Source organism: Erinaceus europaeus, chromosome 1, assembly GCF_950295315.1.
Source record: "Erinaceus europaeus chromosome 1, mEriEur2.1, whole genome shotgun sequence".
Classification (NCBI taxonomy): Eukaryota; Metazoa; Chordata; class Mammalia; order Eulipotyphla; family Erinaceidae; genus Erinaceus; species Erinaceus europaeus.
In genome coordinates this window covers 15,574,673-15,589,635 of record NC_080162.1, presented here as the reverse complement: position 1 = coordinate 15,589,635, position 14,963 = coordinate 15,574,673, and the positions used below count along the sequence as shown (strand labels likewise).

Here is a 14,963-nt window from a genome sequence, read left to right as displayed (position 1 = left end):
AAAGAATAGGGAAGTTGCCATTGGAGGGGATGAGGTGTGGAACTCTGGTGGTGGGAATTGTGTGGTGTTGTACTTCTCTTAGTCCATAATCCTGTAGATTATTATTAAATCACTAATAAAAATAAGATACTTGATTAAAAAATGAATTTTGTGTTATATTTTATGTTTATAGTAGACATTCAATACAAAGTGATGGTTAGAATTGCTATACTAATTGTTTTTTTTTTCTATTGTTCCTTTCAAATATATAAATCCAACAATCCAGTGACTCTTTTGTACTCCAGAATGTATACAATTTTTTTTTATGATTTGTGACCTTATATAATATGTGCTTATTTTGTCTATTATACTATGTTTTATATATAGACACACACAAACAAATATAAATTTATGGACTCCAGAATAAATAACATAATAGAAAGCAAGTCATCACTAACAAATGAGTTTATTTTATATTAAAGTTTTCACAAAACACATTTGTAAAATTACCCCAAAGCTTAAAGATAATCTTTACAAAAAAAAAATCCAAAAATTGCAAAGCTACTTTCTCATAACTGCTAAGGTATACAGATTTATAAGATGTTAGAAGATAAAATGGTAATCCAAAGTCACTGTTTAAAGAGTTGCTATACAATAAGTCTATAAGATAATATTAGAAGATTCACTGTTAGAATTGTTAAAAAAAAAAGCAGAACTTTTTTTCAAATAGTTTTACTTTCAGAGGAAATACTGTAACAATCTCAAATTTTACCTAATTGATTTGCCAATGAGTCAACCTAGTAGGAGAAAAGATAAAAACTGCTGTTCAGTAGGTATTGACTCTTTAGTTTTCCTCATGTGAGAAATCAAAACAAAAAATTTAGTCCAATTCAAACAATGACTGATATTTTATACATAAGGTAGTACTGTATTGTCTTTTAAAAATGCAAACATTCAAGCATTCAAAAAAAAAGTACAAAATCACTTTTCAAAACAACAAGCCAATCATTCACTTAACCAATGCATTACAGAAAATTTGGAATATTTACATTTTTTTTAATACTGTAGAAGTCTTTGGTGGTGAAGTATGGATTAAGTTCCCTGAAAACACTTAAATAACTTTGTTCCTTCAATCTGGTTAGTCAAGTATTTATCATTAGTAACCAACCTAGTAGTATGCTTTTCAAGCCAAATCCACATCTATATTAGTGACATGTGTGGAGGGAACTTTAGGCCGGACCTATGTAGACTTACATAATTACTTAAGCAATAGAGTTTATTTCTGGTGCATTTTTATACTGGGAAAAAAAAACATAAGGTAAACTAAAGAATAAATCAACCCTTACTCCAAACAAACTCTAGAAATAGTTACTGAAAAGTCAAATGAATACAAGATAAAGTAAAAATCAGCTACAAGCTCTAGGTTAAGTTTTAACAGCTACCAAAACAGTGACCTAAATAGGCTGATGCAGCATTCGGTGCTCAATCACCAAGTGGTGGCTGTGGGGAAGCAAGGCACCGGTGGTCTAGGGATGCAGCCAGGAATGTATCTTTCAAAAAGAAACTCAAGACTCAGAAAGCAGGGAGATATAAAAAGATACCTACTCCACCTTAGAGCACGCTCATACACAAGAAAAAATATGCATAAGTTAAGAACCATAAGAAAAGCAGAGGAAGGAAAGACAGAATAACAAAATGATACTGACTGTGTGTAAGGATATACGAGAAATATAGGAGGAAGCATTTTGATGGCAAAGGGACACAATTATATGAGAACAGAAATGGAGTCCAGGGTCTCACAAATGCACTGCTCCTGGTGGCCATTTCTTTTCCATTGTTGTTGTTAATGTTGTTATTGCTGCTGATGTTGGATAGGACAGAGAGAAATTGAGAGAGGAGGGGATGACAGAGAGGGGAAGATAACGATAGACACCTGCAGACCTGCTTCACCGTTTGCGAAGCGACCCCTATGACCCCTATGCAGGTGGGGAACTGGGGCCTTGAACCAGGATCCTTGAGAGGTTTCTTGCACTTCACACTCTGTGCACTTAACTTGCTGTGCTACCGCTCAGTGCCCAAGGTTAGCTTTCTGCGGCTATACCACATCTTCCATAACTAAGGAGGATTTGCATCAACTGTTTGAGAGTGATATTGTCTTTGAGTAAATGTTGTAATGCTAGCAGTACAGAGGAATAAATAGTTCTTCCATTTGAAGAGTATGAGTTTACTATAACTGAAGAATTAGGGTGGCTGGTAAACAGTCATGGTTGAACACATGACGTGAATAATTAACAGTTTTAACAATGGGCTTAGCCTTGGGGACAAACAGTATAAATCAGCTCCCATATTATTACAAAATTTTGTATTATTTTTAATACAAAATCAGTCACATGACCTTGCCAGGCAATGTGAGATGACATTTGCTTTTACAAAGAAGACAAAGTTGATGTGGCATTTGTAATGATAAGTCTAGGCACAGCAGATCAAATTCTAATACAATAAGTCTAAGAGGCCAGTAAAGTAAATGAAGATAGTATTACATTTTGAGAGAAAAGCAACTGAATGAATTTTTACTTAGTGTTTGTAAATCAAGAAGATGAAATAATCTAGAGGATATTATTTTAAAGATACATTTAAAATATTTATTTATTTATTCCCTTTTGTTGCCCTTGTTTTATTGTTGTTGTTATTGATGTCATTGTTGTTGGACAGGACAGAGAGAAATGGAGAGAGGAGGGGAAGACAGAGAGGGGGAGTGAAAGATAGACACCTGCAGACCTGTTTCACCACCTGTGAAGCGACTCCCCTTCAGGTGGGGAGCCGGGGCTCTGGATCGTTACACTGGTCCATGTGCTTTGCACCATGGTGCGCTTAACCCGCTGCGCTACCACCTGACTCCCTAGAGGATATATTTAAATATTTATTTATTTATTCCCTTTTGTTCCCTTTGTTGTTTTATTGTTGTAGTTATTGTTGTTACTGATGCCGTCGTTGTTGGATAGGACAGAGAGAAATGGAGAGAGGAGGGGAAGACAGAGAGGGGGAGAGAGAGACACCTGAAGGCCTACTTCACAGCTTGTGAAGCGACTCCCCTGAAGGTGAGGAGCTGGGGGCTCTACCTGGGATTCTTACACCAGTCCTTGAGCTTAGCGCCACGAGTGCTTAACCCGCTGCGCTACCGCCCGACTCCAGAGAATATTTTTTAAGTATCAAGAGAAATGTATGAGTTACACTAAGGCATTCCTATGTAAACATTCTGTTCTCTACCAATACTTTGAAGGCCCTGATTATATATTGCTGGTTGGCTTAGTTTCTTTCTTTAAAAGGTAGAAAAGTCAGAGTTCACAAATCTCTCTCAAATTTTTTTTTTCCTTTTTGGACAAACTAGTATAAAAGTCAAGTAAGTTATATGAACAAGTGTATTTGTCCAAATCTGATTACTGATCACTAAAGTCATTATTGGAAGTATACTGTTTTAGAGTTCATAATGGATAGTTATCAATATAATCTAAAAAAATAAATAAATAAAACTTGAAGTTCAGTAACTCAAAATCTCCTAGATAAAAATGTCATTTTTCTAGTAGGTTCTAGTATGTAAGACTAACATCTGTATTTTACATTGGCATTTATACTTAGGAAATAATCTCTCAAGAAGTTAGTCAAATAATTCCAATCATAACCAGATTTATAAACCAGCAGCATATATCAATGCCAGGTTTGCAAATGAATTAACTGTTGGGTAATTTCATGACTTACAACAGACCTATGTATGTACTAAACTAGTCTCTAACTCTATTTCACAAAATCTATTCCTTTTAAAAGTTGGAAGTATAAGTAGCGCTAACAAAAAAATGCTTAGTTCAACTACAATGTAGAGTTAAATTATGGAAAGCTGCTTAAGATCTGTAAAGAAAAGCATAGATATAATTTTAATTGAATAGTTGGCTATATATATATTGAAATCAAATCAATTGAACAAATGAAACCCACAAGAAAAGAGATGACACAATTCAAGGCATAAATCTGTCGTGCCAGGGTAATACCAGTAACAACAAAGATAGTGTCAATAAAACAAATGTACAGTTGCAAAATGAGTAAACAATTCTCAAGTGTGCAAAACTAGTCAAGAATAAAAGTGCTATGTGGGTATCTGATGTTCAGATTTTGTTCTAGAAGACATTCAGTTGATGGTAGAAAAACTAGTTAAGTATTAAAAAGTTAAAATTTAAATAGTATACAATATACCTTATTTTATAGTATGTCCTACCACTGTTGGGTCAGAAGTCTATTTAATTATTGGCCTTATGTGATAAGTATACGAGTAAGTGCAAGTAAGCACAGTACAATACTACAAAGGTTGATGTATCTTGAACCCTAAAAATAAAAAAAACAGCCAAAGCTCTTTTTCAAGTATACTGTGGGTTTGTGTCTCACCACAGATTCCAGACAACTTGATGTTTTGAAGAATTTGAAAAACAACATAATTTTTTATATATCGTATTACATATATGTAAAAGATTTTAACTATTATGATTAGTAGTCAAAATTTGGAAATAATTATTAAAGTAATAGAAGGCATTTAAATTGATAAGAGTAAACCTTTCACCACCGCAAGGTAAAGAAGTATTTTTAATATGTAAATCTCAAATATGATGTTATAAAAATTTATATCATAATTTTTCTTGGGTTACTTGATTGCTATATGACTAAAAATACACTTGTGGTCTCTTCTTCACTTTATATTTTAGTGATCCATACCGCACCTGGAGAGAGAAATGTTTTTTTACAAATTAGATGACTGCTCTCTGAAATTAAATATAACTCATAATAATAGTAAATATATTTTAACTTTTATTACACAAAGAATCAATTATCCTTGAAGCATGTATTAAAAAAATATCACTACTTAAATACCCAAAAATGTAGTTGGTACAATGATATAATTGATTCTAATCTATTTATTTATTTATTGCCTCCAGGGTTATCGCTGGGGCTCGGTGCCTGCACCACGAATCCGCCACTCCTGGAGGCCATTTTTTTCTCTTTTGTTGCCCTTGTTGTTTATCGGTGTTGTTGTTACTATCATTGCTGTAGTTGTTGTTGGATAGGACAGAGAGAAAGTGAGATGGGAGAGGAAGACAGAGAGGGGGAGAGAATGACAGACACCTGCAGACCTGCTTCACTGCCTGTGAAGTGACTCCCCTACAGGTGGGGAGCTGGGGGCTGGAACCAGGATTTTTATGCTGGTCTTTACGCTTGGCTCCATGTGCGCTTAACCCCCTGGCTACCACCCGGCACCCAATTCATTCTAATTTTTTTCAGGTTTTTTTTTCACATTTATTTATTTTCTCTTTTGTTGCCTATGTATCTTTACTGTTGTTGTAGTTATTATTGTTGTTGTTATTGATGTCGTCGTTGGATAGGACAGAGAGAAATGGAGAAAGGAGGGGAAGACAGAGAGGGGGAGAGAAAGACAGACACCTGCAGACCTGCTTCACCGCCTGTGAAGCAAGCCTCCTCCAGGTGGGGAGCCGGGGATCGAACCCGGATCCTCAAGTCGGTCCTTGTGCTTTGCACCATGTGCACTTAACCCGCTGCGCTACCGCCCGACTCCCTGATTCTAATCTTAACCTTAACTTTTATTACTATCTTTACTTGGGGAAATAACTAGGAATATTATTCACACTAATCTGAGGCCATTTACCTGAATACACACTTGCCTAAATACTTTCTGGAAATATATACACACAAACACACCTTGTTATGGATAAATTTTTACTATCTAATCCTCATGTAGGGTTGGTTCTAAGCAAAACTGTACTAAAGTTTGTTGATTGCTTTATTTGCTTATGCACAGGGTGGACACTGGGTACACAGGACAGCCATAGCATTCGCTATGTATGAACCATTTATGTTAATATGGCGGAAGACAAAGAACTTACCATTTTCTAAACTTGCAGAGATTCTAGCACATCCAGCACACACACAGAAATTTAAATGTAACTACTGCTCTGCCACTCCAGTTTTTGCTTATGGATAATTAATGTCCTGAATACTAATAAAGCAATTAGTAATTGAATACTAGGGAAAACAATTATATGTCACTAACCTCTTTGCGGCCTTTGATGGTTTTCACAGATTTCATGCTTTGTGATCTTCGAAGCCCTTTGTGTGCTAACATCTCATCATCTGAATACGGGCCCTCTGCTTCTTCATCTGTTCTCTCATCCCCATCTTTCAGAGCAATTCCATAACCTAAAGGAGTTGTCAAAAGCATCATGTGTTGATAAAAAGATGCCAGTCTCTGCATGATTTGCATTTGCCTAGTCTCCCTTTCTCATCTAAAATACGTCCTTCGGGAGTCGGGTGGCAGGCGCAGCGGGTTAAGCGCACGTGGACCTTTCACTTTTCTACCTTTTAAGAAAGAAACTAAGCCAACCAGCAATATATAATCAGGGCCTTCAAAGTATTGGTAGAGAACAGAATGTTTACTTAGGAATGCCTTAGTATAACTCATACATTTCTCTTGATACTAGTCTTAAAAAATATCCTCTAGGGACTCTGGTGGTAGCCTAGCGGGTTAAGCGTACATGGAGCAAAGCCCAAGGACTGGTGTAAGGATCCAGGTTTGAGCCCTTGGCTGCCCACCTGCAGGGAGTCCCTTTACAGGTGGTGAAGCAGGTCTGCAGGTGTCTATCTTTCTTTCCCCCTCTCTGTCTTCCCCTCCTCTCTCCATTTCTCTCTGCCCTATCAAACAATGATGACATCAACAACAACAATAAAACAACAAGGGCAACAAATGGAAATAAATATTTTTTTAAAAAAAACGAATATATCCTTCATCATTACTCTGTGCCCCTTGCATTATTCTAGCAGATAAAGCTCCTAACTCATTTCTTCTCGAAAGGTTTTCTTGACCATTCCTATTTTTTACCATGCATTTCCTGAATAATTCAAAATAATCTTATTTCTGAGGCAGTAACAACTTTCTCTGGCTTAAATGTCCAAGAATAGCAGCAGGCTTATAGTGAAATATCTTTTTGCCCTTTTCCACTTTGTAAATTTTAAACAACATAAACAGCTGTGTAGTCTGTCTTTTACCTTTAATTTTAATTAGGAATTGGGGGTTAACCCCCCCCCACCATGGGTCAAAAACCTTTGTGAAGATTGGGGCCGGTGGGGTGAACCCAGGAGTCAAGTAAGAGCAAAGGGTCTAAGAGAAGTTCACCGGGGGCAGGTGATGGAGATGTTAAACCAACATGGTTGCAGCTGTGAGATAAAATCCAGCCAGACTGGCTGCAGTAATTGGAAACGCCTCAGGCTATGATGACAGATGTTAGTCCGTGAAAAGAGCCAGCCTCAGGAAGGTCAGGAAGGGATGGTGCGGTTGTGCTAACAGGCTACGTGTAGCTATAAAGACTTATGTTGGACAATGTGAGAATATGCAGACAGCTGGGCGGGTCACTGTTAGGACGTGTGAGATTATCCTGAGGCTGGGGTTCGGGGACTAGAACATTCCCATCTTAAAGTAGTGGTTATAGAACTTTAGCACCTATGAAAATTATATGGAGAACTCATGAATACACAGGGTTTCTGGGCCTCCAGTGGGGGCACACATCCAGAGAATTACTGCCAGTGGCGAGCGGGACTCTTAGTCTCTCCTACACCTAAGGCATCCAGAATAGTAGGCAGATTATAAAGACTGGGATGAGGATACGATACTCATCGAGGTTCACGTGTTCTTTAACAAAAGGTAAATAGAGCTCCGTTAGGGGTAGCACAGCAGGTTAAGCGCATATGGAGCGAAGCGCAAGGACCGGCATAAGGATCCTGGTTCGAGCCTCTGGCTCCCCACCTGCAGGGGAGTCGCTTCACAAGCAGTGAAGCAGGTCTGTAGGTGTTTGTCTTTCTCTCCCCCTCTCTGTCTTCCCCTCCTCTCTCCATTTCTCTCTATCCTATCCAACAACGATAACAACAGCAATAATAATAACCACAACAATGACAAAACAACAAGGGCAACAAAAGGGAAAAAAATAGCCTTCAGGAGCAGTGGATTTGTGGTGTAGGCACTGAGCCCCAGCAATAACCCTGGAGGGGAAAAAAAAAAAAAGCTCCTTTAGCAAAAACACCTACATTTTGAGGGAAAAGGTTGGCTTTCCAAGTTCAGGAGGGTAAGGGATGTATTTTCTTACACGGGAAAATAAAAACTGTATAAATGATTATTAATCTGCTCTTCCAAGACATGAGTGACTTGAGACTCACTAAGCAAACTGTTAATAAGTCTCTTAAGCTCATAATAAGATAACCATCATTAATTGCATATTAAGTAAGCAGAATCTTAGGCTCCCAGACATTTTGGCTAGGAATTAGGATGGATTCAGAAGTAGAATTAGTCATTATTTAGGTCAAGATTCTTCGTTGTTTTTGCAACAGCCCAAGGAATTATGTTTCAGACAGGAAAAAAAAGTACATGCAAAGAAAGGCTTGAGGACAGAATGGAGCATGACTGCTTGGAAGAACTGTGAGGTCCTGTGGAATCAGGAAAGGGAATTACAGAGGTCAACAGTCATGGGAAAACATGTCTGATTCAATATAAAATGGAAAAAGATATATATAGAAACAAAGGGAAAGTGTAAAAAGGAAATCACTTTATCTCCTGGAAATGGATCTTTTAGGAAAGATAAACTTTCTTTTTTTAATTTGCCCAACTTTTTATTTAGAAAATCTATATTCTGCACTGGGATAATAAACTAGAATAAAGATGTTTTAAGGTTGTCATTTCTAGATTTTTTTTTCTTCTTCTTCTTCTTCCTGTCACCGTTGCTTCAATAACGTTCTTGGTCCTAATGTAAGATTAAAGTAACATGCAGAAAGAGAAATCAAATAGAGGTGAGAAAGCAAGTAGCTGTAACGACCGATTTCTCTACGGTTCTGTTACCTAAATTGCTCCGTGATTTATATGATTAGGACTCAATTTCATTCAAATTAGACATTTCATCCTCTATTTGTTTCTTAATTTCAGCCCCCCCCCCCCAACTATTTTCTTTCTAATTATAGTTTTGGGGAAACTAATGGACTGATTCCCTTTTCTACAAGCATTTTGAAACTTGCATGTATCAGACAATGGGCTAAATTAAATGCCAGGATGAAAATTACAGCTATCTTTTTTTTTCTATCTAAAGACATGTAGAGTTCAGGAGGGGAAACAGACTCTAGAGAGCCTCAGTAAAAGGTACCAGAAGTGGTCCAAGAGGTGGCACAGTGGATAAGGCACTGGACTCTCAAGCATGAGGTCCCTAGTTCAATCCCTGGCAGCACATGTACCAGAGTGATACGTGGTCCTTTCTCTCTCTACTTCTATCTTTCTGATAAATAAATAAATAAAATATTTTTAAAAAAGCTACCAGAAGTGCAAGGACTGGCGTAAGGATCCTATTTCGAGCCCCCGGCTCCCCACCTACAGGGGGGTTGCCTAGCAAGCAGTAAAGCAGGTCTGCAGGTGTCTTTCTCTCCCCCTCTCTGTCTTCCCCTCCTCTCTCCATTTCTCTGTCTTATCCATCAACAATGACGTCAATAATAATAATAACAACCACAACAGTGATAAAACAACAAGGGCAACAAAAGAGGAAAAAATAGCCTCCAGGAGCAGTGGATGTGTGGTGCAGACACTGAGCCCCAGCAATAACCCTGGAGGAAAAAAACAAATACAAAAAAAAAAACCTACGTAAAAATAAATAAATATAATGAGTGGGAGAACAGGGTGGGGTGCTAATAAACCACATGTTACTTGGTTTGGACTTATCACAGAGCAATGGAAGTGTGTGTGGGGGGGGCATTAAAACATTAACCCAAAAGGATGACATGATCTCCCTGTAAGATTCTTTCTGTATTTTAGAGAATGAATCAGAAGGGGATGAGAGTAGAATCAGGAAAATTATTAGAATAAGGTAAGTCAGAAATGAAGGAAGTCTAAGGAACCAAGAGAGAAACATTAATCAAATTTGAGATCTACAAGGTACAACTCACAAGTTTAATTAAACTTGTTCAACTAAATCATCTCTTGGAAAACAGGAGCCAAACTAAATACCTACTGCTCTGGGGGGTCTGGGCGGTGGTGCAGCAGGTTAAGCACACATAGTATTAAGCACAAGAATCTGCACAAGGATCCTGGTTGGAGCCCCCAGCTAGCCACCTGCAGAGGGGAGTCTCTTCACAAGCAGTGGAGCATGTCTGTAGGTGTCTGTCTCTCCCCCCTCCCATCTTCCTCTCCCCTCTCAATTTCTCTCTGTCTTACCCTCTCCCCCCAAAAAATCTTCTTTGAATAGTGGAAATGTTCATTCAAGTTGCCCAAGGATTTGCTTGCTTTTGAAGGAGAAAAAGGGGGCCCAAAAGTACAGAAGAAATCTAAATCTGGGTGCCACATCAGGACAAGAGCTCAGCAAATTGGCCAGATGGTAATGTGGCTCTTCAAAATTTCTCAATTTCAGCTAAAGACTATTTTCTTTCTAGTTAAAGATTTGGGAAAAGTGATGGATTTACTCATTTTTCTATGATCATTTTGAAAGTTGAAAGGTGACGATGATAGCCTATTTTTGGTACCGTACCTAGACAATGATAAGGACAGTTTTTTTTTTTTTTTTTTTTTTGGGTACATCATTAGTCTAGACTAGATATAGTGCTTGAAAGGATGCCTTCCATCCACATTCTGAAGAAATTGTGGACCCAAGGTTGAGGAGAAGCCTGTCAGGCTAGGACCCCTGGGGCCTGAGACTACAACTGTTTAGGCTTTTTCTGACCAGGGCTCTGCTACCATCTTTTGGAAACTAGCTGATGTTTTTCATACTGACTTGGTTAAAAAAAATTTTTTTTATCTTTATTGGATAGAGACAGCCAGAGATCGAGAGGGTAGGAGGAGATAGAGAGGAAGAAAGAGAGACAACTGCAGCACTGCTTCACCACTCACAAAGCTTTCCACCTGCAGGTGGGCCCAGGGGCCTGACTTTGTGCTTTGTAACATGTGCACCATCACCCGGCCCTTGGCTTGGTTTAATTCATAGCTTGTACATCTTACAGTTGGTGCACATTTTGTTTTCACTAGTAATAATAATAACAACAACAATAATAACGATGACTGATACTGACTCAGTACATGGCATGTACCAGACATTGTTCTAAACAATTTCCATATATTAACTTCAATGTTGCATCACAGAGTGTTTGACTTTAAAGGAAGGGCCTATAGCTATGTGGCAGAAGAAGTCCTGGACCTGTAGCAGAAGAAGCTGAGAAAGTATTTCCTGTCTCCAGACCTCAGTTTCTCATCTGGTAAAATGATGAACAGGTGGGTGAAGATAAACAGGCTTCTATATAAATACCAAGTATTATCCTGTTAAGCTTTCTGGGGCAGTATGCTAAGTGGGATTCTGAGTTGGCATGGGAAAGCATAAGAATCCATTAGCTATGTCTACCATCATGGGCACAAAGCAGGAAGCAAGCATGTCACCTATTTGCCATCTTTGACTAAAACTTATCAAAGGTCATCTCCGTACTCTGTTTGAATTCATGCTTTGCGACGTATAATCTCTTTATACACTGAAAAGTGAAAGGCTATGAATTAGCTTAGGAACCTTGGATATCTGTTTCTCTTACTGAGTGTGTATCCTTGACAGGCAATTTAGTCTACGTCTGCTTATTCACTTAAAAAGCAAGGATAAGGGCGTCGGGTGGTAGTGGTTAAGCGCAGGTGGCACAAAGCACAAGGACCGGCGTAAGGATCCCAGTTCGAACCCCCAGTTCCCCACTTGCAGGGGAATCGCTTCACAGGTGGTGAAGCAGGTCTGCAGGTGTCTCTATCTTTCTCTCCCCCTCTCTGTCTTCCCCTCCTTTCTCCATTTCTCTCTGTCCTATCCAACAGCGATGACACCAATAACAATAATAACTAGAACAATAAAACAAGGGTAACAAAAGGGAATAAATAAATAATTTTTTAAAAATCATGGATAAAAATGTTATAATGCATAAGCGTGTTAAGAAATAAGTAAATATGGGAAGCATCTAAAATAAAGTAAAACCTCTTATTCGTTGGTATTGAAACTGAATAGTGAATCACTTTTAACTAATATGGAAGTAGAGCACTCTTCCATATTAGTTATATTTCCACTTATCAAAATGTGGTCTTCTTTCAAAGGAAGTAAATATTGTGTTCAAGGTATCCTTTTTCTTACAAAAATAGCTAGAAGTTTGTAGGGTTGTGTCTGTTATGTTTTTTTTTCTCCCCAGTGACAACATGTAGATTTGAATGGCTTCATTAAAGTAGTAGGTTGTGGGCGGTGAGAGAGTATTATTATTATTAATTCTATAAAGTAGTATGTTCTGGGCAGTGAGAGAGTATTATTATTATTATTAGTTCTATAAAATAGTATGTTCTGGGCAGTGAGAGAGTATTATTATTATTATTAATTCTATAAAGTAGTATGTTCTGGGCAGTGAGAGAATATTATTATTAATTCTATAAAGTAGTAGTGAGAGAGGTTGGTAGGAGAGCACAGGACTTGGTGCCTGGAGCCCCAAGGTTGACACCTGGCCCCACTACATGCCAGAGTTGAGTGGTGCTCTGGCCTATTTCTCTCATATAAACAAGTAAATAAAACATCTAAATATAAGTAAATAAATAAATCAGAATAGTCTATGATAAGCTTTCAAGAGAGACTCGCTTTTCTCCAGATATTTGAGTTTGCTTATGCACACAATTAGAGCTTCTAAGGTAAATTCATTAACCACATGAACTGGATCACATAAGCAAACTTTGCACTATGTGCACTTAATCCAGTGCACCACCAGCCGACCCCACGAATGCTGCAATGAGGATGTAATTCCCTAACTGTAAAAATTACCAACTTGTCTTTTTTTTTTTAAAGTAAATGAATAGAAGGGGGGAAAAAAATCATGATATAAAAAGTGAATACTCTAGTTTTAATTTTATTTATTAATTAATTTTGCATAGAGATAGAAAAAAATAAAGAGGAAATGGCGAGGGGAGGGAGGAACACCAAACAACGCTGCCTCACTGTTGGCGAAGCTTTCCCCTGCAGGTGGGAGCGGGGGCTTCAACCTGGGTTCTTGTAATGTGTGTGCTCAACCAGGTGCTCTACCACCTGGCCCTAGTCCTCCCTCTCTCTCTCTCTCTCTAAGATTTATTTACTTATTGAGGATAGAGAGAAAGGAGAAGAAAACCAGAGCATCACTGGCATATTCCATGCTGGGTATCGATCTCAGGACCTTATGCTTATAAGTCCAGTTCTTTACTCACTGCATCATCTTCTAGGTTGCAAATATATATATTTTTTTGCCTTCAGGGTTATTGCTGGGGTTCAGTGCCTGCACCACGAATCCACGGCTCTTGGAGGCCATTTTTTTCACTTTTGTTACCCTGGTTGTTTTTATCGTTGTTGTGGTTATTATTATCATTGCTACTGATGTCGGTGTTGTTGGATAGCACAGAGAGAAGTGGAGAGAGGAGGGGAAGACAGAAAGGGGGAGAGAAAAACAGACACCTGCAGACCTGCTTCACCGCCTGTGAAGCGACTCCCCTGCAGGTGGGGAGCCCGGGGTACTCGAACCGGGATCCTTACTCCGGTCCTTGCGCCACATGCACTTAACCCGCTGCGCTACCGCCCGACCCCCACAAATATTCTTTTTTTAAATCTTCATTTATTTACTTTTATAGGGAGACAGAGAGGTAAAGACAGTGATAGAGACTACAGCACTAACTTCTTTCAACATGATGGAGTCTGGGTTCAGTCTGGGTACTGCGCATGGCAAAGCCACACTCTATCCAAGTGAGCTGTTTCACTCGTCCGAAATTAGTTTTCAGAAGGAGGAGCACTGCTGTTTTTACTCTGATTTTGAGTAATCACTTGATTCAAAACACCGCTAGATTCCTCTACTCAGAGTTAATCTTTTCTTTTACACACACACACACATATATATATATATATATATGTTAAAAACTTTACATCTATGAATCCATTTCATCATTTATCTGTTGTGCTTCCTTACTACCAAATTTTAACATACACACTAGCTACTCCATTGTTACTAGGTTTTTTTGCATAATTTGAGTGTTTTTTTTTATAAATTAAGTTTATTTATTTATTTATTTATTTATTTTCCTTTTTGTTGCCCTTGTTGTTTAACATTGTTGTGGTTATTAATGTCATTGTTGTTGGATAGGACAGAGAGAAATGGAGAGAGGAGGGGAAGACAGAGAGGAGGAGAGAAAGACAGACATCTGCAGGCCTGCTTTACTGCTTGTGAAGCGACTCCCCTGCAGGTGGGGAGCCAGGGGCTCGAACTGGGATCCTTACGCAGGTCCTGGCGATTTGCGCCACGTGCACTTAACCCGCTGCGCCACCCCCGGACTCCCTGAGTGTTGTTTTTTTTTTTTAAAAATTATATTTATTTATTAGATAGAGGTAGCCAGAAATTGAGAGGAGGGAGGAGAGAGAAAGAGGGCGAGAGTCAGAAAGACACCTGCAGCCCTGCTTCAACACTCATGAAGCTTTCCCCCTGCAGGTGGGGACAGGGGGCTTGAACTTGGGTCCTGCGCACTGTGATGTCTGTGCTTAACCAGGTGTGCCACCACCTGGCCCCAATTTGAGTGCTTTATGCCAGTAAGTATATTATTTTCCATGGTTAATAAACCACTGTTATGACTCCACTGCTCCTGGAGGCTTATTTTTTCCTTTTGTTGCCCTTTTATTTATCATTGTTGTTGTTATTAGTTATTGCTGTCATTGTTGTTGGATAGGACAGAGAGAAATGGAGAGAGGAGGGGAGCGAAAGATAGACACCTGCAGACCTGCTTCACTGCTCGTGAAGTGGCCCCCTTACAGGTGGGGAGCCGGGGGCTTGAACCAGGATCCTTATACCGTCCTTGTGCTTTGTGCCATGTGCGCTTAACCCGCTGTGCCATTGCCTAGCAC

General features: G+C 38.8%; 1 protein-coding gene across 2 annotated transcripts in view; it reads right to left on the bottom strand.

The window, feature by feature from the left end:
• Window positions 1–426: 426 nt before the first annotated feature.
• REEP3 (receptor accessory protein 3) overlaps window positions 427–14,963 on the bottom strand; it is a 142,994-nt gene continuing 128,457 nt past the window's right edge. For both annotated transcript variants that reach the window (XM_060193132.1, XM_060193202.1), the window contains 2 exons: window positions 6,089–6,234; window positions 427–4,742 (listed from right to left, as the gene is read on the bottom strand). In XM_060193132.1, coding sequence (XP_060049115.1) covers window positions 4,686–4,742; window positions 6,089–6,234 — 203 coding nt within the window. In that variant the 3' untranslated portion in view covers window positions 427–4,685. The remainder of the gene's footprint in view (window positions 4,743–6,088; window positions 6,235–14,963) is intronic.